Source organism: Ctenopharyngodon idella, chromosome 12 (genome assembly GCF_019924925.1).
Source record: "Ctenopharyngodon idella isolate HZGC_01 chromosome 12, HZGC01, whole genome shotgun sequence".
NCBI classification, from domain to species: domain Eukaryota; kingdom Metazoa; phylum Chordata; class Actinopteri; order Cypriniformes; family Xenocyprididae; genus Ctenopharyngodon; species Ctenopharyngodon idella.
Genome location: NC_067231.1, coordinates 20,771,627 through 20,793,621, shown reverse-complemented (window position 1 = coordinate 20,793,621; position 21,995 = coordinate 20,771,627). Strand labels below are relative to the sequence as shown.

Below are 21,995 nucleotides of genomic sequence, written 5' to 3'. Positions count from 1 at the left end.
CCTGACAGAACAAAAAAAATCATCCTTCGCCACAACCGTGTCACACAGATTGTTCTCAGCAGACTCATGCTGAAAACATGAACTCACACATACATCTATAGCTGTCACTGTACACCTTGAAGAGATGTGTATATATATACATACATACATACATACATACACACACACACACAAACGTTCAACAGTTTGAGGTCAGTAAGACCTTTTTAATTCAGCAGATGCATTACATTTATTAAAAGCAACAGTAAAGACTTTCTATTCATCAAAGAATCCTGAAAAAAAATGTTTCCACAAAAACAATATGCATCACAATTGTTTTCAACATTGATAATAATGAGAAAAAATGTTTCTTGAGCACCACATCAGCATATCAGAATGATTTCTGAAGGATCACGTGACACTGATGACTGGAGTAATGACTTTGCCGTCAGCTTTGCCATCACAAGAATCAACATATATTAAAATATATAAAAATAGAAAACGGTTATTTCAAATTGTAACAATATTTCACTACATTCCTGTTTTACTATATGGAGCTTTGGTGAGCCTAAAAGACTTCTTTCAAAGACAGAAAAAAACTTTCTGAACCCAAATAGTTTATAAATACATAAAACACATTAATCGCCACAACCAGCATAACACAGAACACTTTCAGTAGCTGACGGCCACGCTGAAATCATCATCTCACACGCACATCTATAGCTGTCACGGTGCACCTTGAAGAGACGTGCAGTGCTCTTAAACAGGAAAAATAATAATAAAAAAGAGAGGCTGTAGGCCAGAAAGGGAAATCCATCCATTTACCGTGACTCTCAAATCTTCAAGCTATATCTTTCCTTAATCTTTATTATTCCTCTGAAGCTCACTGGCCTGGCTGGATGGAAGGATGGATGGCAAACACACTGTGATGTTTGCCATCACTAAGGAGGGAGGGGAGCCACTCACAAAGGATACATTAACAGTCCTTCCGTCCAGATGGCTGAATGAGTTCCAGAGGGGAGAGCCGGGACACACACACACACACACACACACACACACAGAGAGAAAGATAAGACAGGTGTGGGAAAGGCCACTAGCCTTAATTTTACTTGAGACGGCATGCTCCAGCACATCTTATCATATTCCTGCAGAGTAGTATGCCACGCTGGGATCAAAGTGCTCATATTTAATGTTGAAGGGCCTGTATGCACAGCACGCCAACAGCCAAGACACGGAGAGAGAGAGAGAGCTGGAAAGCGGACCGCAAAATATTTGCAGAGATGTGCATGTTTGACAAGGTGAAAAGGGGAGTCTTTGAACTTTACAGCCTAAGTGCTCCATGAACTCCGGGTATACTTGTAAGCATTAGGGGTTGCACGGACTCATTTAGTTCGGCCAGAGTCGACATGTTGGGCCTGTGTCTACTAATTTTGGATCACATGAGCTGAGTTGCAATAGTTGGTGACAGCAGGAGCAATCTTCTTCAATCCACACACTGCATCTATTGAAGCAGACTTTCACATTGCTCATACTATACCCGGGGTTAACAGTTAATCCCGGGTATTCATAAGATATCGTTTCCTTATCTGCATATTTGCGGTGTCAGTGTCACAGACTGGACAAACGCAGCATGTGACCTGTTGACATAAAGGCTCTAGCATTGCGCGTCCTCATATTACACATTGTTGCCTGTAATAAGAGTGAATTTTTTTAACTATAAAGGTAAGAATGACGGTCTCGTTTTCACTCCAGTTGTAACGTTTTCCATCGCCGTTTAACATTTTTCCTATCATACGCAGAAACGACTGTTTATACATCGCGCTGTGTTTCCATGACTGCCCAAAGCCTGTGAATATAAGGCATGTGATTGGTTGTCTGTTGCTAAGCATCTAGTTGTAACATTCTAACACCACATCGTTTCACACTGTACAAGTTTGGCACCGCAATGTGGAGTTAACACCGCGAAAGTGGTGCTAACCCCGCATCTAAATTACAATAAGCGCGAAACGCTCCTTTACCTGGGGTTAAAAGTGGTGTTTAGAATGACGATAACCCGAGGTTATGCGCAGTCTGAAAAGCCCTAAAATGTACAAGGTTTTGTTTCATATATATATATATATATATATATATATATATATATATATATATATATATATATATATATATATATATATATATATATATATATATATATATAGAGGACAGACAGGGAACAATAGGTAGAATGATAAAACAACAGACAGACAGACAGACAGACAGACAGATAGATAGATAGATAGATAGATAGATAGATAGAGACAGACAGACAAATATGTTATAAGTAAACCAAACTGGCAGCTGGGATGCTCTGTGTTCAATATAAGTTTTCACAAACATGTCAAAAAGTCTTACAAGCCACCCTGAAGCTAATCATGTGTCACGCAGTGGCTGACAGAAATGGCACGACTGAGACATGACTGTTTGTGCATGACAATGCAAGCAGCACGAATCTGGCAACAGAGACGAAGCACGCTTTTGTTTCTCACCTGCGTCATCTCAGCTGCGTGGACATTCTCTCCCCTCACACGCTTTCCGTAAACACAGTGATGGACTTGCCAAAAACAGCTAAGACCGCCGATGCTGCAAGGCGTATGAGTCAGTTTCATAAGGTAAACACTGACCCGTGAATACCCTACTAGCTGGCTACTTTTCTGGAAAATTATTAGTCGTGCAAGCCCAAGTCGGTATGCGAGTTAGCTTCTTGCTCTTACCAGTGACAATACCAGGACTATACCCTTTAGATACACCTGTGGTGGTCTGTTTAGACTAGTTAAGTTAGTCATATAATTTTTTTCTTAAAGACTGGTCCTAACGTTTTAAAATCAGTTACATAAAAAGGTAGATTGGTCTAATTTGCTAGCTGGTCAAACTAGTTCTTAAGACATAGTGGCTAAGTTTATGCAACTGGCCCCTATAATAGACTAGTGTTGTCAAAAGTACCAACTTCGATACCAAGTCGGTACTGAAATTTAATAAATGTGATGATACCAGCATTTCCCCCTAGCATTTTGAGCGCTGTTGAGCGGATTCATATACATCTCTGATTGGCCATTGTGTTCACACGCTCAACAGATATGTCTGTGATTGGCTACAATGATCAACGCACGGGAGCGTTTGAAAACAGAAACTGAAATTTTATCTGTGTACACACAAGTGTTTGGTGAAGAGCATCATAGATGTCTATTTACAACATGTTTCTGAAGCGTTGATCATTGAGCCAATCACAGACGTATCTGTTGAGCGCGTGAACACAATGGCCAATCAGAGGTGTTTATGAATCCACTCAACAGCACTCAAAATGCTAGGGGGAAATGCTGGTATCATCACATTTTTAAAATTTCTTTTGACAACACTAACAGAGACCTGGATATACTACACGTCCATAGGCACCACCTAAAACACACATACGGCACTTTCAAAAACCTGATGGCAGCACAATAAATCTGCCTTCTGAAATTCTTAAGTAACGACATCTGGGTCAACACCACAGTCGAAGCCAAATGCAATTGCAGACATTTCTGCAGCACACTACCCAATAAAGATTAGCAAGCATGTCGAATTAACAACGGCTGCCAGAAGAACCCCAAAACCATGCCACTCCTTTTCTATAAACATTTCACTTTACTTTTTTCAAAGACGAAGAGACTGGGGAAAATGCAGGCCAAATGTGGAACACGATGAGAAAAAAAGACTGTTCTAAAAAAAGCAAAATAACAATACAGTAGAGAATAAATCCGGGAATATTTGGCATACTTGGAAGAACAAATCGTACCCGACACCTGAATTTGTACCTGAGTGTGATTCGAACAACAATTCAGGTAAAAGGAACAAACTACATGTCATGCTCGGCAAATGACTGCAAGTAAGGCATCACTCCAAAAACCGCTGGCGTCAAAGTGCATCTTCCCGTTTTTTTTTGTTTTGTTTTGTTTTTTTTTTCAGCAGGCTATTTTTATGTGCTTTGTTGCATGCTGAGCAGATCAAACGCAGGAGTTCCTTTCTATCTGCCTGTGACAGGTGCTTTAAGAGATGCTTGGTATTGTTGGTGTGTAACTCAACTATCAATGATTTAATATTTCACTTCAAATGGAAAGCGAGAGATGTTGTGGAGAGAAGATCCTCAGCAGAGCATCCTTTTTTATAATTCACACTGTTGCCTGACAGGTTGAGAAGCACTTCGTGTAGCTCGAGTCAATGAGTCCCTGAGATTCCCCCGCATTTCTCCCTCTCATTATTCAGTAGATGTGCAAAGTTTGTTTTGGGGCACAACGCGGCGCACCAGGGTCACGGATCGTTACTGGGAAACATAAGGGAATGAGGAAGGGAGATAAACATGGAAGATGGGAGACTAGAGAAGAGCCAGAGTTTGGGGGTGAGCACAGCATTGAGATTGGAGTCGTTTACATGATCCCTCCGAAGCTTTTACCATGCCAGGATTACACCAATGAGACCAACACTACTGCTCTGGATGGCTCTGCTCACTTTTGCCGGCCACACACACTCATTCACACACATACTGTATATATACACAGAATACAAATCCCTGCAAATACATGAAAAAACAAAGCTACTCGCTCCATTTTCTAAACATAAACATACGCTCAGCTCATTTTCCAAACAATGTGTATCATGTAGCAATAATAACCATTTTCTAATTATAAAGTTTACAGTCTCAATTTCTGATGCATTCAGAATCCATTTCATTTTCACCTAAGAAAAGAAAAGAAAATGTTTTTTAGCACTCATGGTCTGTAGGTTGCTTTTAAAATCATTCTTCAAGCTTATTTCAATTAGGCCTATTCATAAATTAACGCTCAGTATTACCGGCCTCATATTTTTATTTAAATTATACACAAATGAGGCACACAGGGAAATATATTCTGCTTCATTAATAAAGTCTGAAAGCATTTGATGAAAACGTTCCTTGTGCCCTTTTTGATTTAGACCGAAGTCAGAAATGATGTGTAATTTGTTGTAAGCAAGACCTTTTGAGGTTTTCAGTGCAGAATAACTGGAAAAGGGGCACAAAGAGCAAATGAGCCCATTTACAGAACAATATTAATGGCTGTCACAGTCACAGATGGGGTGAAAATGTGGATGATTCTAGAGGACAACATGTCAAATTGGGGGTTCATAACAGTTAGAGTAGGACTGATGTAGGATCCATTACAATTAATACAATGCATTTCACATCACAACACAAAATAATTGTTTTATAAGAAAGGTGACTTTATCAAACAAATGAGTAACTGACAAGTAAAGTTACCGCACATGTTAGGAAAAGAGACAACAAAATGTACCACTTCTCCAGATGCTTATAAAAGATTGTTATAAAAGACAACAAATGTGCCACTTCTCCAGAGATGCTCGGTTTTGATCATTTGTTTGTATAATCCTTTCACCATGAAAATGATATTGGGGGAGGGGGATGTGGCTGTTTGTGATTGACTTTTCTTTAAAAATAGCTTTTTGCTTTAACAGACAAATACACAAGGTTACAACAAAGACCAACTTATTTCACTGCTGCATCAGCAGATCATCTACAAATTTGTCAAAATGCAACATTCTGAACCTGTCAAAATGAGCAAATAAATCTTTGCTAAAACATTTTGATTTACCTTTTGATAGCACTTTTTGAGCAATTTATACTATTCAGTTAAAATAGACAAAGATCAAAATGAGATCAAATTTTGAAAATGAAAGTCAAAGAATGCAAGACTAGTTGCATGAAAAAGTATGGGAACCCCTTGCAGAATCTGTGGAAAAATAAGAGAGATCATATAAAATGCATGTTATTTTTTATTTAGTACTGTCCTGAGTGAGATATTTTACATAAAAGATGTTTACATATAGTCCACAAGACAAAAAAAATAGCTGAATTTATTAAAATAACCCTGTTCAAAAGTTTGGGAACCATTGGTTCTTAATACTGTGAGTGGATACCTGGATGATCCTGTTTTTTTTTTGGGTTTTTTTGTGATGGTTGTTCATGAGTCCCTTGTTTGTCCTGAACAGTTAAATTGCCCAATGTTCTTCAGAAAAATCCTCCAGGTCCTGCAGATTCTTCAGTTTTCAAGGTAAATTGTACTTAATTTGTCTTCCGGGAAACATGCAAGTATCTTTTGTTGCTTCCGAAGAGCAGTACTAAATGAAAAAAAAAAAAGAAAAAAAAAAAAAAAAAAGATATTTCAACAAAATAAGAAAAATTTGGACATCTTCATCCTGTTCAAAAGTTCTCACCCCCCTGCTCTTAATGCATCATATTTCCTTCTGGAGCATCAACGAATGTTTGAACCTTTTTTAATAGTTGTGTTTGAGTCCCTCAGTTGTCCTCAGTGTGAAAAGATGGATCTCAAAATCATACAGTCACTGCTGGAAAGGGTTCAAATATGCAAAAAAAAAATCCTTGAAAACTGAAGAATTTGCAGGACCTGGAGGATTTTTCAGAAGAATATTGGGCAGTTTAACTGCTCAGAATGTTTGAACGGGGTTATTTTAATAAATTCAGCTATTTTTTTTGTCTTGTGGACTACATGTAAACATCTTTTATGTAAAATATCTTACTCAGGACAGTACTAAAAAAAATAACATGCATTTTGTATGATCACTTATTTTGTTAAAATTATATTAAAATGATTTGTAATTGTCGTCATATAAACTATACTACGTAACAATGTTTTTAAATGATTATTTCATAATTTTTCAAGCCATTTCTCCATTCCAGGTGGATGATTCAGCACACCAGGGCAAGCCTTTAAAGCATCTCAATGCAGTCATTAAACAGCACCTGCTCTCCCCACAGGCCAGTGTTGCCAACACTAGCTTGGGAGAAGTGTTAAAATGGAGTCTCCATCAACAAAAACATACAGTACTATTATTCTCTAAGTACTTTAGCCTCTTATAAGCATTCCAATGTACCAGGTGCAGAAAAGCCCAAATGTCACTTCCATCTATGCTTATCTATCCATTCAGAGGCGAGCTGATAACTTGCGTAATTCAATACAGAGGATATGCAATAACTGAACTGTAATCCCCTTTACTCTGCCACAGCAGTATGCAATAATGTCATGTCATATCTTGTTATAGAACAAGATGTGAGTTTCAGCCTATGAACGAATGGGTAGGTGGTAAGAAGGCAATAAGAGACCAAAGAACAAGAGGTCCTTTTCTTTCACAAAGCTATAGTATGGCTTCAGAAGGCTTGGTATAAAGCGCTAAAAGTCATACGGACCACTTTATTATGCTTATTTGAAGCTTGAAAGCAACTAGGACCTTCTTTAAAAAAACCTCCTTTAGTGATTTTACAGAAAAAAGTACAGGTTTGAAAAGGGGCATTGCCTTTTTACTGGGGCATGACCCCGTTGAAATATTACTGATAAATCCTTTTCTGAGAATAGAGATTATAATAAAAACTTGAGAATTAATTTCCTTGATAACATTTCAGAAATCAAGTCATGTGTTTTCTATCAGCCGTCAGGACTGGCAATGATAGATTCACAAGTGAATCACTATTGGTCTAATTGGTCAAACATCGGACAAAGGCCCTGTCCCAAATGGCACCCTAAACACTCGTGATCTTCCTACGAGTCTGCACTTTCGTGACGTAACGCCACTTTTAAGTCTGCTGCGGAGCTTTGCAACAGTGCGGGCTCGGCAAAAGTGTGCATCGAGGGCGCATATCGATTGCAAAGGGAGCCCTTCTGACACCTAAAATGACATATGGGACACCCTACGGTCTCCTGGGCTTAACATGCGCACATGGCAGCCATTGTAAGTCCGCAAGACTGAAAGTGCATATAAAGTGTGCCATTTGGGACAAAGCCAAAGAGGTTTGCAAAAGGTCTGAAATTGTTTGTAATTCAGATTGATTCATTTGGACAGTTCAATGAGGCACTGAATCGTTTGCAGCCATTTCTCAAACTGAAATAGTTATGGATACTTAAAAAAAAAAACACTGGATGTGGTTTATATTTAAAATCCAGTGTAGTCAATGTTGAAGCAGCTCTTTATTGAGTGTGTAGCTTGTGAACAACTCTCTACTCCAGCCAGGCAATGACAAGTTATCCATATATCCATAACTACATAAAAAAAAAATAATAATAATTTGATGGGGGGCTTGTGCCCCAGTACTGACAAGATGCTAGAAACACCTCTGGTTTGGCCACCAAATCAGCCTTGACCAGCAAAAAAAGTCAAAATCTTGAGTGCGCCATTACCAATAATTCAATTCACATTCACTTCCTTAAAACACAGTTTTTTGCTGCACTGGATCACTTTGTAATTCCTATTTATCTGTGTATTACTATAGGTTATGAGTAGTTCTGGCTGCCTCAACATCACAGTAAATGGGTAAAAGGGTATCATATCGGTTTGGTTTTCACCTGCGTTGAAAGACTATGTTGCGGTGAAAAAAACATGCACACATGACTCTATTTCCCAGTGCTCGGAATGGGACATCCCCAGCACTTTTAAAAAAAGATGCCATCAATTATTTACACTTCCCGCCACATGTGTTCTACATGTTTCTCTTTCTGTGCATTAATATTTCAGCCTACTCTGCGACAAACTCTTGGCTTCCTAGCGGACATTTTGTCCACATAAATCACCCAGTGACATTAAAGAAGCCTAAGATGGCCTTCACTGCCACTTACCACAAGTACACATGGGGGCGCATTAATCTCACCCTCTCTCCAGACAGAGGAGAGAACCCGGCGCTTACGGCGCACTAAAATGTCACTAACAAACAAGGCCGTTCCGGGGAGAACTGTCTGTAAGTGCACAGTTACACAAAGACCATGAGGACAACTTGGAAGTCTGCTGAAAATGTCACGTCACTTTTCGCCGATAAAAGTCAGCTAATCTGCAAGATAAAAGCGACCAAGTATGGTACTTCATTTTAGAACGGCCTGGGAAACATCAGGTGGAGTGAGAAGTTCGTCTCTCACTCTCTGAGCCTCTAAGGTTGTGATTGGTGGTCTAGCATCACGTGGCTATCCTGTTGCTGGTATCTGGGGAGAGCAGTGTGGTAGCAGCAGCTGGAACTACGCTCCTCTTGGCCCGGGCAAAAGCCTCACTGACCTCCCATGAGACGGCGCTAAATGGATTTCTGTCTTTAATCCATGTGTATGATTTTATGGTGCACCTTCCCCACAGGAGCTGCAGGGGTTGTGGCGTATGCGTACTTGAGTGCATGCTATGTGTTAGCACGTCAAAAATATTAATCACCACGTCAGAGCTCGAGCCCTCTATTTTAGCAGCTAGAATGTGATTTACTGGCTATGTTTTTCCCCAGGCTTTAGCCTGACATGTTCTCGGTGTCTCTCTCTGATGCGGCTGCGCTTTCATACCTGACAAAATCCGCTCAACCACGCCGGCTTCCGACTGTGCCGCGGAAGGTGTGCGTGGAATCACAATGATGTGTCAGTGAAGAAGCATCCCCGCCCCCCAAAGGCAGATAGCCAGCTGCATTTAGAGTGCCAGCCGCCCACTGCCTCCTTACACAGGAAGTAATGAGGCTTGGCCCCTGAGCCAAATCAACCCCAAACATAGATAGGACACAGAGACAAACATAACACATACAGGAAACTCAGGCATGAAGACAATGAGGGCGAGGGAAAAGGAAATAAGGAAAAGGAGGAGGAGGAGGAGGAGAGTATAAAGGATAATATTAGAGTAGGAAATGTAATGTGCATCAGGGTGAAAGAAATGGAGTCAGAAGGCAGGGAAGAAGATGAGCGGCTCAGGTTTCAGAGCTGCGGCTAATGGACGGCTGCATGTCATCCTTTAGAACAATGGGATTATAATACAGATATGAATGAGAGATGCACTCTCATTGGGCCGATTTTAAAATGATGTTAGTGTATCGCTTATTCAATTGGACTCCTATGGAATATACAACATACTCTCTCCCGGTGCATTACCATACTAGTCCCACCAAAACATGAGATCATTTTGCAGTCGTAAAGATGAATGCGTTTGCACATGGCCGCTACCAGTGCATTTCATCATGTTCCTTCTCAGACGATCCTCAGAGAGAAAGTCCAAGCAGGGGCGGAACGGGCTTGTATTATATTATACAGTGATGCATTACCCGACACAATATCGCACATTCAAAATCCAACTTGCAGTCCACTACTCTTTTTCCAGTTGCCAATTCTGTTCATAAAACAGCTTGGCCCAACAATAACACCTCCCTTACTTGATGCAGATCTATTCCAAGAACCAAATCTGTTCTCCATCCATCTCATATTTCTCAATATATAAAGAAATTCCAATGTGTCATATAGACCTATGCGTTCTGTCCACTGTTATCGTGCAGGAAAAGCAGGTACATTGTCATGAATGTATGCAGCCTGTAATGAGTTTTTCTTCAAGTTAAATATTGAATTAAATATAATATTAATATTTATTTTTAAAAAAATGCTAATAAAACATATACACACTCAGCTTTATTTACTTTAATTCGGCAAGGATGGATTAACCTACTGTATATAAACATATTATATTAAGACTAAATTCTGTGCTTTTGAACTTCTATTCATCAAAAAATCCTGAGGGGGGAAAAATGGATCACGGTTTTCACAACAATATTATGCACCACAACTGTTTTCAATAAGAATTCATGTGATATTAAGTAGAATAAGTAGTTTTTTCCTGAACACCAAATCAGCATATTGAAATAACCTCTGAAGGATCATGTGACACTGAAGATTGGAGTAATGGCTGCTGATAATTCAGAGGTGTCATCACAGGAATAAATTACAGTTTAAATTGTAATAATATTTCACAATATTCATGTTTTTATTGTATTTTTTAATCAAAGAAATGCAGCCTTGGTGAGCATAAGAGAATTGTTCCTAACCCAAACTAATATATAATTTGTTTGTTTGTTTTTTTTCATTAGGCATTTTAATATTTGCATTTTTGTGTCAGGACCCATCATTTTTGAAACACTGCTTTATTAGGTATATAAACTGCGAAAGGAGCCCACCCATAAAAACTTTTCCCAGGTCCTGTGAATTTTAGCAATGACCCTGGCACAGAAATTGTCAAAGTATTAATAAAAGAAAAAGACAGCCATGTGGTCTGCAAGAACCCTGGCCAAAAGCATGGTTTCTCGTCCTTCTCTGGCCCTAGAGTCAGGGCCTTCTTTTGCCCCTCACCCCTTCCTTATCAGTATTCGCCCCAGGGCACTTTCAGCTCAAGAGAAAATTCACTGCACTGTGAAAGAGAGAATGTGTGGTATTAAATTATACATAAGCTTCTCTTTATACAAGCAGTTTGCCATGTTCTCACTGTTGACTAGGGTGCTGGATCCAGTTCACAAATAACGAAAGAAAGAAAGAAAAAAATATATATATATATATATATATATATATATATATATATATATATATATATATATATATATATAATAATTCCCCCCCCCAATAAAACTCAGCCATGCGAATGTCACCCAGGGGCATAAAGATGCAGATCTTGATTTGTTTTCCTTATAAAAAACACAAACCAGGGTTCACTGCTTAGATTTGTATATGCTATAAACCTCTCCGTGATCTCCAAGATACGATTATCAAGGAAGAAGTGGGAGCAGTAATGTGAAATGTCATTTAAGTTACCTCTGTAATTGTCTTCTCATTGTTCGGGGCTGTTTAAAGTCCCAAGACTGGATAACATTCAAACTCCATGCTGGCTAATTGGTGCTGACACACAAAATTGATGGCCTGTTTTTACCACCTTGCTTTATAAATAAACAATATTGCAGATTTGATTACAGAAGTACATCAAATTAGCATGCAGACTAATGCTAATTCCCCATTCCCTAGTAAAACAAAATATTTTGCAGTTGTTGAAAACAAGCCTGTATTTTGTTTGGATAGCACATTCTTTTAGTATTTATGAATGAATTGAGCAATGTTATAGAGTAACTAACTCAAACTCACTAACTCAGTAGTGTGACAACAGATCGGCTTCTTTCAAATTAGCATAGCTTTCCCAGTAACAAGCTAGTTTTTCCAATGAGTACCATGTAGTGTGAAAAAAACTTTGGAACAATCAAACATGCTCCCTCCTGATATGCATATCTCATATGTAGCATTGCAAATGTTCCTTTTACTAAACTATTTTGTTCAGGGTTCATGTGAATGAACAGACTGGAGAAAAAAAAAGAAAAGAAAAAAAAAACTCAGCAGTTTGAATTCCTATGCTGCATTTTAGAGTTCCATTTATAGTAGAATATTTAATTAAATTATGCTGTTCATTACTTTGTTTCTGTTTCAATTCTATAAATTAGATATACTGTATTTACAAATTTGGAGTCAATAAAATATTTAAGAAATTAATTTTATTCAGCAAGGAAGCATTAAAATGATCAAAAGAAATGCACCAAATGAACATATTATAATGATTTCTAAAAGGATCATGTGGCATTGAAGACTGAAAATTCAGCTTTGCCATCACATGAATAAATTATGTTTTAAAATATATTTAAAAAGAAGACAGCTGCAATAATTGAAATAATATTTCCCAGTATTACAGTCTTACTGTACTGTTAGCATTATTATAGTAAGTCTAATTGACATTGCTCATTCAAAAAACCCCACTGTTTTCGTTCCAGACAAATAAGGTTAATTAAATTATAAAATATATAAATAACCTATATAATAGGTATGCATTCAAAAGAATAAGCAGCCTGATAAGTAGCCTCAATGTAGCAAACTACTAGAGCTTGACTGAATTATGAGTAGCTTGTAGCCTTACAGCTATAATTTCAAAACAGCAACCCTAACACTGGTATTGACGGTGTTACAATACAGATGTATGAGGACATACAAGGAGACATACAAACACAGATTACAATGTAAATACTATTTCCCATTTGCAGTGCTCTCATATCTCTTTCTTCAGTTCTCTCTAGTGTGTGTGTGTGTACACTCCCTGCGTGAGTGTCTTAGCGTGTATCCAGTGCCTCAAGTCTACCTACCAAACCTACTGCAGTACTCATATCTTTACTTATCTAAATGGAATCTCCACCCTAAGACCTGATCTCCACTGACAGGACGAGAGCAGCCAGCACCTTCTCCAGCACTACACTTCCTCTTTTGCCTTCTATCCGTCTCTCCTCCTCTCACCTTGAGCATCTGCTTTAGATCAGGCAAATCTCTAACAATAGACCTGCTTTAAATGGGCGAACATGCTTATGCTTTTGGGGGAAAAAACGGAAGCTGCAACACTGGGAGTCATTATTCTTGAAAATTGATATGAAACAAACAGAGCAAGTGGGCAGATCTTAGTCCACATGATATAGAGAGGATAAAGACAGATGAAAAACAGTCGCCTATGTGCTCCCTCATTAACATGCAGAACTAATGAACTCAGCAGCAAGCACGAACACTATTAGACTGCTTGACTGCCTCTTTTGTAATGCAGAGAAGAGAGCTGGAATATGTATCTATCTTGATGCACATGAATTTGGGAAGGGATTTTATTAGAGGAAATAAAAATAATGAGGCCTGAACAAACAATGTGGCTATATGGCTAAAAAAGGTGTTTCATGAAATCATGTTATCACAGACAGTGGGGCAATCTTACGCACACGAGCATATCTGCACATCCACATTCATACATGTGCACATATCTAAATGTTTAGAAGATGGCACTTACGTGTCCTGAAGCGATGGTGTGGGCGAGTAGGCTTGGTAGAAGGGCCCTTGGAGGAGCGTCCATGGTTCCAGCGTGGACTGGGCTTGGAAGGGGATGCAAGGGTGGAGGTCGGTTGGGCCGCTTGGGTGGTGGTTGGGCTCGTCGTACTCGTCATGGTTGTCGTGCTCGTGGTGGTCGTACTCGGTGGCCCAGCCCGTGCAGAAGGCGATGCGTTTCTGCTCCCAACCTCCCCGTTGGGTTTTCGGACAGTGGTGCTGCGAGGGGTGACCTCCTTTGCTCCCGGTGGGACAGGATTGGTGGCCCGGGTGGCGGTGGTGGTGTTGGCCACTCGCGTTCCTACTCGGTTATGCAGGTGTGGAGCTCCCCCTAACACCCCGTTGCCGCCTCCACTGCTGCTACTGCTACTGGCCGTGTGGTTTGAGGACTGCCCAATTCGAGTCCTTTGAACTGTACCTGTGCCCTCAGCTGCTCGGGTCGCTGAACCCGGAGCCACTGAGGGTGTGGTGGAAGTGGTAGACGTGGAGCCGTCTGAGCCCTTCGGCAGAGCACTGGGTTTAGATAGGAAAATGGGGTCCTGTCCGATGCGATTGGCGTCCACCAGGTCAGTCGGGACGTAATCCTGCACTGAGCCCACCACAATCCATTTTAGAAGCATCAGGCTAAGGCCCAGGCCCACAAAGCCCATCAGCAGGGGCACAACACAAAGCCAGGTCTGCTGGCGGGGCCACACCGCACAGGGGCCACAACGGAGGGGCCCTGGGGCCCGGGGAGAGGCTTGTTCAGCCCCGGGCTCTTCCAGGGTCATGGTCTCCATGGTGGCCCCTAGTGCCGTTCTCTCACTCATGCTTCTGGGGTTCAGGGCCCAGCCAGGAAGTAGTGCAAGCAGCGGAGGGGGCTAGGGAGGGAGCCAAAACTGGGCATCTCATTAATATTCATTTAACACTCTTCCACAGCTACAGATACATGCAATACTGACTACTCACATGAATAGAACAGCAAACATCAGCCTATATACATCTATATATGAATACATAAATATATAAATTCTATACAATACAGTAAACAAACCTTAAAGCCCAAAGACACCAATAGTCACGTACACACGCACACATACACACACACACTCAATAAGGAACTAAACAGGACTGGGTTTGGGAGAAGAGTGGGTTTTGGGAACAAGCCTCTGTTTAGTTCAGCTTCCGTAGAACCGAAGGTAATTCCCAAGATGCTCCATATATAGCGACGAAAAATAGAACAAAAATTAAGTTTTGCGGATCCGTCGGGTGTTCTGCCCGTAGTCAAATTTTCCTTGTAAATCCGTGAGTGTTTGAGCGAGGGCAGCTCCCTGCTGCAGATCTTTTCTCACAGCTGCATTAACGCATCGGTCGTCGCGGCTGGCGCAGCCCTGCCTCTGTATGTGTGTGCGAGTGTCTGAGTGTGTGGAGAAGCTCAGGTAGCGGCAGAAGCACAGCTCCACTCAAGGGACAGCTCTCTCTCTCCCCTGACACGGCACTTCGTCTCTGGCTACACAGCTTGGATCTTCCCTCTAGTCTCTACAGCGGTGCATCAGTGGTCACAGGCAGCCGGTAATCCACCCCACAGGAGCAAACAGCGGAGCGGGGGAGAATGATGTACTGTGATCAGGCAGAGACGACTGCTAGGGTTAAATCCATCAGATCCTTTTCCCAATCCCTGCCCTTAGTTCTCCCGTTCTGTCAGTGCACATCCGAGCCTCTGCCCTGCATCCGTCATTGCACCAGAATTCAAAGGCAGTCCTGTCTCTGAGCTTGCTACATTCCCACACTGAAAGACTCAGACCTTGGCAGAAACACAGGCACACGGAGTGTGAGAGAAGCAAGCAGAGGGAGAGAGAGCGGAAACAAGAGAGAGAGCGATAGAATGCGCGATGGAGAGAAAGCAGAAAAGGAGGGAGAGTGAGTGGGTGAGCATGAGACTGGGAGAGAGTGAGATAGAGAAGGGAGGGGGGAAAAGGAGAGAGCGCTGCTCTGAAAACTGATGCGGCTGCTTTTCTTAGAGGCTGCAGTGAGTGTGTCTGCATGTGTGTTTTCTGGTGTGTGTGTCTCAGAGAGGGGTGGGGGGTGTGTGAATGATGCTAGTTATAAATTTCTGAAGCAGCCACTCTTTTCCCTTCCTGGCCCTTCCATCTTTGTTGACTGCTTATGTCCAGATTGACAAACATGAACTGCCCAATGACTATACTTCAGCTTGTTTGTGACCAGACATGGAAGAGCAAGGAGGGTTTTGAAGAAAAAGAATGAAGAATGGAAGGAAGTTCAGGAAAGGAAAGGAACAAGGGAAAGAAAACAGGAAGGAAGAAAGAAAGAAATAAGGGAAAGAAAGGGGAACGGAAGGAGGGAGGGACTGAGGGAAGGAAATAGAGAAGGAAGGAACAAGGGGAGAAAAAGAGGGGAGGAAGAGGAAAGAAAATATAAGAAGGAAGGAAGGAAGGAAGGAAGGAAGAAAGGAATGAAGGAAAGAAAGTGAGGGAGGCAGAGGGAAAGGAAAGGACATAAAAACTAGGGATGCACCGTTACCATTTTTTAAGGACCGAGTACGAGTACCGATACTTTTTTTTCTAGTACTTGCCGATACCGATGCCTATACATTTATTAATTTCTCTCTTTTTTTTTTTTTGGTTGATGTTGCAGTTTTCCAAGCACAACACATAATGAATGTAGGACAGCTTCTTTATTATTACTCTAATCAAAAAAGTAATAATTTGTATGTGCTTGTCACAAACTTGAACAAAAATTTCACAGTGCAGTGCATAAACCTTCAAAGGGCATAATTACCAATATATATATATATATATATTATATATATATATATATAATTGTTGTTATATAAAAAGAAATTTACAAACAAATTACAAACAATACAACAAATTAAAATAAACTTGTTTTTCAGATACAGTAGGTTTATTTACCATGTATAAATTTATTTAACATATTTTGTTGTTTTATTAACATTAATGACAAATATAGGCTACGGTCCCTTTAAGACCGAATCCATGGATACTGACACATATCCTGTTTTCACCCAAATGTTTACGTCCACTTAAGCCATAACCGGCTGTATTTACGTGAGATACTCCACACGATGGACATTTTGACAACTATGTGTGCATTTGACCATTCAGGCGCAAGGAGAACTGATCGCGTGCTGTCTGAGAGAACTGGGATCGCGCGCAAGAAAGAGAGAGAGCGCGTGCGAGAGAGAGAGAGAGAGAGAGAGAGCGTGCTTCTGGTCTGTGTCATTCAGCGCGATTCCGCCTATCCCGCCTTCACTAATTGATAACGAATTGTGATTGAAAGCATGCAGTTCGCAATGTGTGGGTTGTCATGATTAATTTTGAAGTATTTCCACACCTCTGAGGCTGACATTGTTTCTGCTGCTGCCGTCGGTGTCTCTGTGCACGGAAAATTCTGTCAGTTATGTCATGTGAGGTATCGGTCTTTGGTATCGGGGGTATTTTACGAAGTACGAGTACAAGTACATGAGCTTGGTATCGGCCCGATACCGATACTAGTATCGGTGCATCCCTAATAAAAACGAAAGAAATTAAGATGTAAGGAATGAAAGGGAAGAAAATAAAGAGGGAAAGAAAGGAAAGAAAGAAAGGAAAGCAGAAAAGAGAAGAAAGAAAGGAATAAACGAACAATGGAGAGAAAGAAAGAAAGAAAGAAAGGAATGAATGAACAATGGAAGGAAAAAAGAAAGAAAGATTTGCTGCAGTATTAAATCCTGCAGTAGTTGAAGAGAAAGAGAAGCACATGTAAAGTAGTTCAAATCCCCTACAGACGCCCGTCTCTCAGACACACCCCTGAGTGCTTGAGGGACTGCATGAGGAGAGGCTTCTGGAAGACAGATAGGGACATACAGTCTTGGTGCCAAAGTAGGGAGACTTGATTTTAAAGTCTCAAACCAGGACACTCAGTGGGTAAAGTCTGATGTTTTTGTGGGAAGAATCTACCCAGCCTGAAACACTGACAGGAATAACTTTATCCAACATCCAGTCACTTTCCATCTATTTCCACTCTGCAGCATAGTTTACCAAATACGACCACATACCAAAAGGGCAAGCTCCACCCCTGGCCCCTCCTCTAGTTAAATTTAGTTTCCACAATATCTCAGAATCAAATGCAAATAAGATTAAAAAAAAATTACAAAATAATAATAGCAATAATAGCATTATATTTTATATTTGCATGTGAATTTCAAGTTTAAAGGGTATTTCACTGGTGGCAAAATGGGCTTTCAATAAAACCTGGATGCCTATGCAGTATAAAGGTGAAAAAAAAAAAAAAATGAAATCGTTAAAACTTAACCTGAGAAAACAGAGGAAAAAAAGGCTGTTGTCTTCCTTTTTCAAAATAGCTAGGAAATATTCAACACCCATAATGTGCTGGGAATGTTGCCTTCCAAGGCCACTCCCACCAGTCTGCTATGGATACACTTGACCAGAGTCAAATAGTGCCTTGCTTTATAGGAAATACTTCGTAGCAAACTTTTTTTCATAATGGTATCAACCCAAACAGAAAATGGGAAAAACCTCTGTGTTTGTAGTCTCATTTCAAACGGGATGACTACGAACACAGTGTTATAGATGGATTTTAGGCTAAACGTAAGAGAAAGAAACTACCGCTCTGTCAGTTCTGTGTACAGGTTATAAAGCTGTTGCCATAGTGTTCCATTTTTATCATAATGCTGTTTAGACAAAGTATTTAGACAAATAATTGTTTTGTTAATCCTTAACCCTGTCGATCTGACTGTCCGTAGGCGGGGATACAAAAATGTGGAATATTTTTTCATGAAAGCCCTAGAGCTATAAAAAGACTTTTGGTGACAAATACATGGGAATTTCTTGGTCCAGGTCACATGGTGAATGAGTTTTACATATATTAGTACCAACAATACAAAGTGGGTTAAAAATTTCGTTACAGTTACTAAAAAAATTACAGTTGCCAATAGGAATAATGAGAATAATTCTTCTCTGCAAAAATTTTTGGCAAATGTGTTTTGTTTTACGGATATTTTAAATTTTTTATTTTAAAGAAGATAAGGATACTCAAATTTTAGCCGTGTAATGTGACTGCACAAACAGTATTTACAGTCCACGTATCTCATATTGTCCTAGTGTCCTGTACCTTCAAACACAGCAGTAGGCTATCACATGGATTAAAATATACATATGGAAATTATATACGGATGAGGATATGCATAAAACTAGGCATTGTGAGAAGATGGTGGGAATTTACACACAATCTTCTGCAGATTAGGATTTCTAAAGGGAATTTTGCACAGGTTCTGGCATACAAAATCTGGCTTTTGTGTGTACGCACACTTTAAGGAAGAAATCTATGCAAATTTTTATACATATACTGTATATTATATTTCTGTTTTTCTTTAAGCACCACCTACTGTCAGAGAATGAAACTGCATTTTCATTCAGTCTGTCTGCCGTTTTTAACGCATTGGTCTAAACAGACAAATTGCATGCAAAAATCGAACCAAATTTTTGTGCCAAACATTCATGTGGGTATGAACAGGCCTTAAATGATTGCAGAAGTGCAGCATACGCCACGAAGTCTGTCATTTTCATTGGAGGATCAAGTTAAGATTGAAATTACAAGGTAAAATTATATATATAAAAAGGTTTTATCTACAAAGGACTATGGAATGCACAAAATGATGTTGTCACCAAAAATGTTATTTCACATCTAATATCAGTGATGGAAATTTAACTTTAACAGTGGAAGTAAAACACCTTACTTGCATTTTCAAGTGTTGTGCAAAGAAAGCTTCTTTCAGCTTGTTGAAACACAGTATTTTGTTTTTTATTTCGTCAAAGCTGCTTTGGGAAACTGTAGAGAGCAGAAACAATCATGAGGTTATTGTCACGGCACCCAGATATATTATTTGCTTAAATGCATTCTACAATGAAGTATCTGCAAATTAACCTGCAATACCGAAGAAAAACCTCCCTTCTCTGCAGTGTCATCCTATTGAGAACCACAAACAATAGAGACAGTAGCTAGACTGAAAATGAAGCATCTCCGTATTAATTTAGAGAACAGAAACCATGACTTTTTTACATGTCAAAACACACCTCATGACACATTGCCACCCTACGAAATTTCATAATCACAAAATACTGAACACACACACGTAACCACACAAACACAGATCACTTGCCACACAATACAGAAGAAGGTTAAAGCCCTCATTCAAGCAGATCCCTCTGCAAACAATCAATACAACCTTTATAAAAACCTATTCCTCTGGGGGGCTCTAGACTGTGAACGCACACCCACCGCGAGTGTGACCTGGGGTGGATTTGGACACTTTTACGCTCTGACAGCACTTGATTGACAGAGGAGGATGTCTCTGCAGAAGCAGGGACAATTAAATGTGCGGTGACCTCACATAGGACCTCCTTCTAATAAGATAGGTGAGGATGAGGGAGAACATGGTGTGAAACTAAGAAAACAGGGCACTTGGATGCCTTTGTTTGTCAACCGGAGAACCAAGGGAAACAAACGAGTGATTGACAGGGGGAGAATGAGAGAAGAAGAGAAAAGCAAGTACATCAGATGAGAACAAGATACCACCAGCGGTGCAATTCCTTGCGCGGAGGATGCAAATACTTACACCTTATATAAGACATGCCATCATCTTCAACACTGGATGTCATGTCAATAACACATTCAAGAACACAGAAATTCTTCACTCAGCATCATTTTGGAGATGGAAAAATATTGTTCACAGCATAATACTGAATGATATTGGGCCTCAGTAAAAGGGACATGGACTGTGTAACATCATGAGCACAATATTCTCAATGTATTGGATCTCTTTTCCTCTGCAGAGCAAATGAAACTCATACCACTGGAATAGACATTGTAAATGACAGGACTGTCAGTATACATCTAAACATTTATTTGTGAGTTACCGCATGGATTTAAATAGCAAACAGGTCTCATAAGAGAATTATTGAACCCACTGATAATAAAATGAAAGAGACTGTGTCATTAAAAGAAAGGCACTGCTTTGTTGGGTTAATGTCTTATTAGTCTGTGCAATGGAGTAATCGTTTTCTTACTGGTCATTTCTTAATCTTTGGGTGCAGTTGACCTTAAATTGAACCGGATCCATCGTTTACTATGAGCCTTGCCAGAATAACATAATTGCATTTAGGAGATTGGAAGAGATTCCGTCTGTTCAAAGGGAAGAGTCTTTTTTGCCATTGCACTTGAGACTGGACTGAGATCCACCCACATTCACACATACCCACACAATTCCATATACACACCAGAAAACAGAATGCATTTTCTGTAGCACACTGGTGAGAAAAGCTTTGTAAAAGCTTTAGAAATTGTAAATACAACATAATGCACAAGGTTTAAAATGCCCAGGCTGGGAAATAATAAAATAATAATAAAAAGTGACCTGTATTACACCTTTCACACATAAAATGCATCTCAAAATGCTTCAAAATATAAAAACATAAAAAAGGAACAGCAAAACATAAACAAGGAGCAATGAAACATAAAAGCAAGCAAAAGTCAAAAAAAGAAATTATAGATTAAAGCAATAAGCCCCGTGAAGCTCTGCTCCGCGTCGTGCCTAACAACGCCCCTTAGCTGTTATAAATTCACTGTAAACCACGGCTTCACGGGGCTTATTGCTTTTATAAAACGGTTACCACACAATACAAATATTAAAGCCAAAAATATGTATCAATGCAACTTTCATGAAGTAAAATCATTAAAAGCCTTCCTTCCACTGGAAAAAGTAGTCCCTGACCGTGAACAGCAACAGAAGTTACATTATTACGCCATTAGATGGCGGCAAAGATTGTCTTTATGAGCTAGTCACTCAGTCGCAAAGACTTTTATATTGAAACTTGTTGTGAAAACGGAACAAGATGCAAATGACAAATGCTTTGACTAGCACTGTCAGTGTCAGCAGGGCACGGGAAAACCCATTAAATGTTAAAAGGACAAGAACGCAGCGGACATTCAAATGGATTTTTTATTATGAACATAGGACTGACCTGAAGAAAAATGCTAAATCTGAATGCAGGCAATACACTCAATATCTCTCTCACAATACTCTTCTACATAATGCAGTAAGCTAAAGCTTCAATGAATAAAATCAATTGAAAACAAACATATGTTTACATGGCTAAGAGTGGTTGCTAAGACAGACGCAGCCACATACCAAAGTCCCTTTAAGACTGGGGGGTGAAAACCTTTTTGAATTTGAAGATCAAGGTAAATTGTACTTAAAGG

At 39.9% G+C, this 21,995-nt stretch overlaps 1 protein-coding gene across 3 annotated transcripts in view; it reads right to left on the bottom strand.

Moving 5' to 3' along the window:
• The window catches only part of nrg3b (neuregulin 3b), a 170,044-nt gene extending 154,325 nt beyond the window's left edge, over positions 1 to 15,719 (bottom strand). For 2 of the 3 annotated variants that reach the window (XM_051915129.1, XM_051915130.1), the window contains exon 1: positions 13,681 to 15,719. In XM_051915129.1, coding sequence (XP_051771089.1) covers positions 13,681 to 14,524 — 844 coding nt within the window. In that variant the 5' untranslated portion in view covers positions 14,525 to 15,719. The remainder of the gene's footprint in view (positions 1 to 13,680) is intronic. The other variant, XM_051915131.1, reaches the window with a different exon arrangement.
• Between the last annotated feature and the right edge of the window lie 6,276 nt (positions 15,720 to 21,995).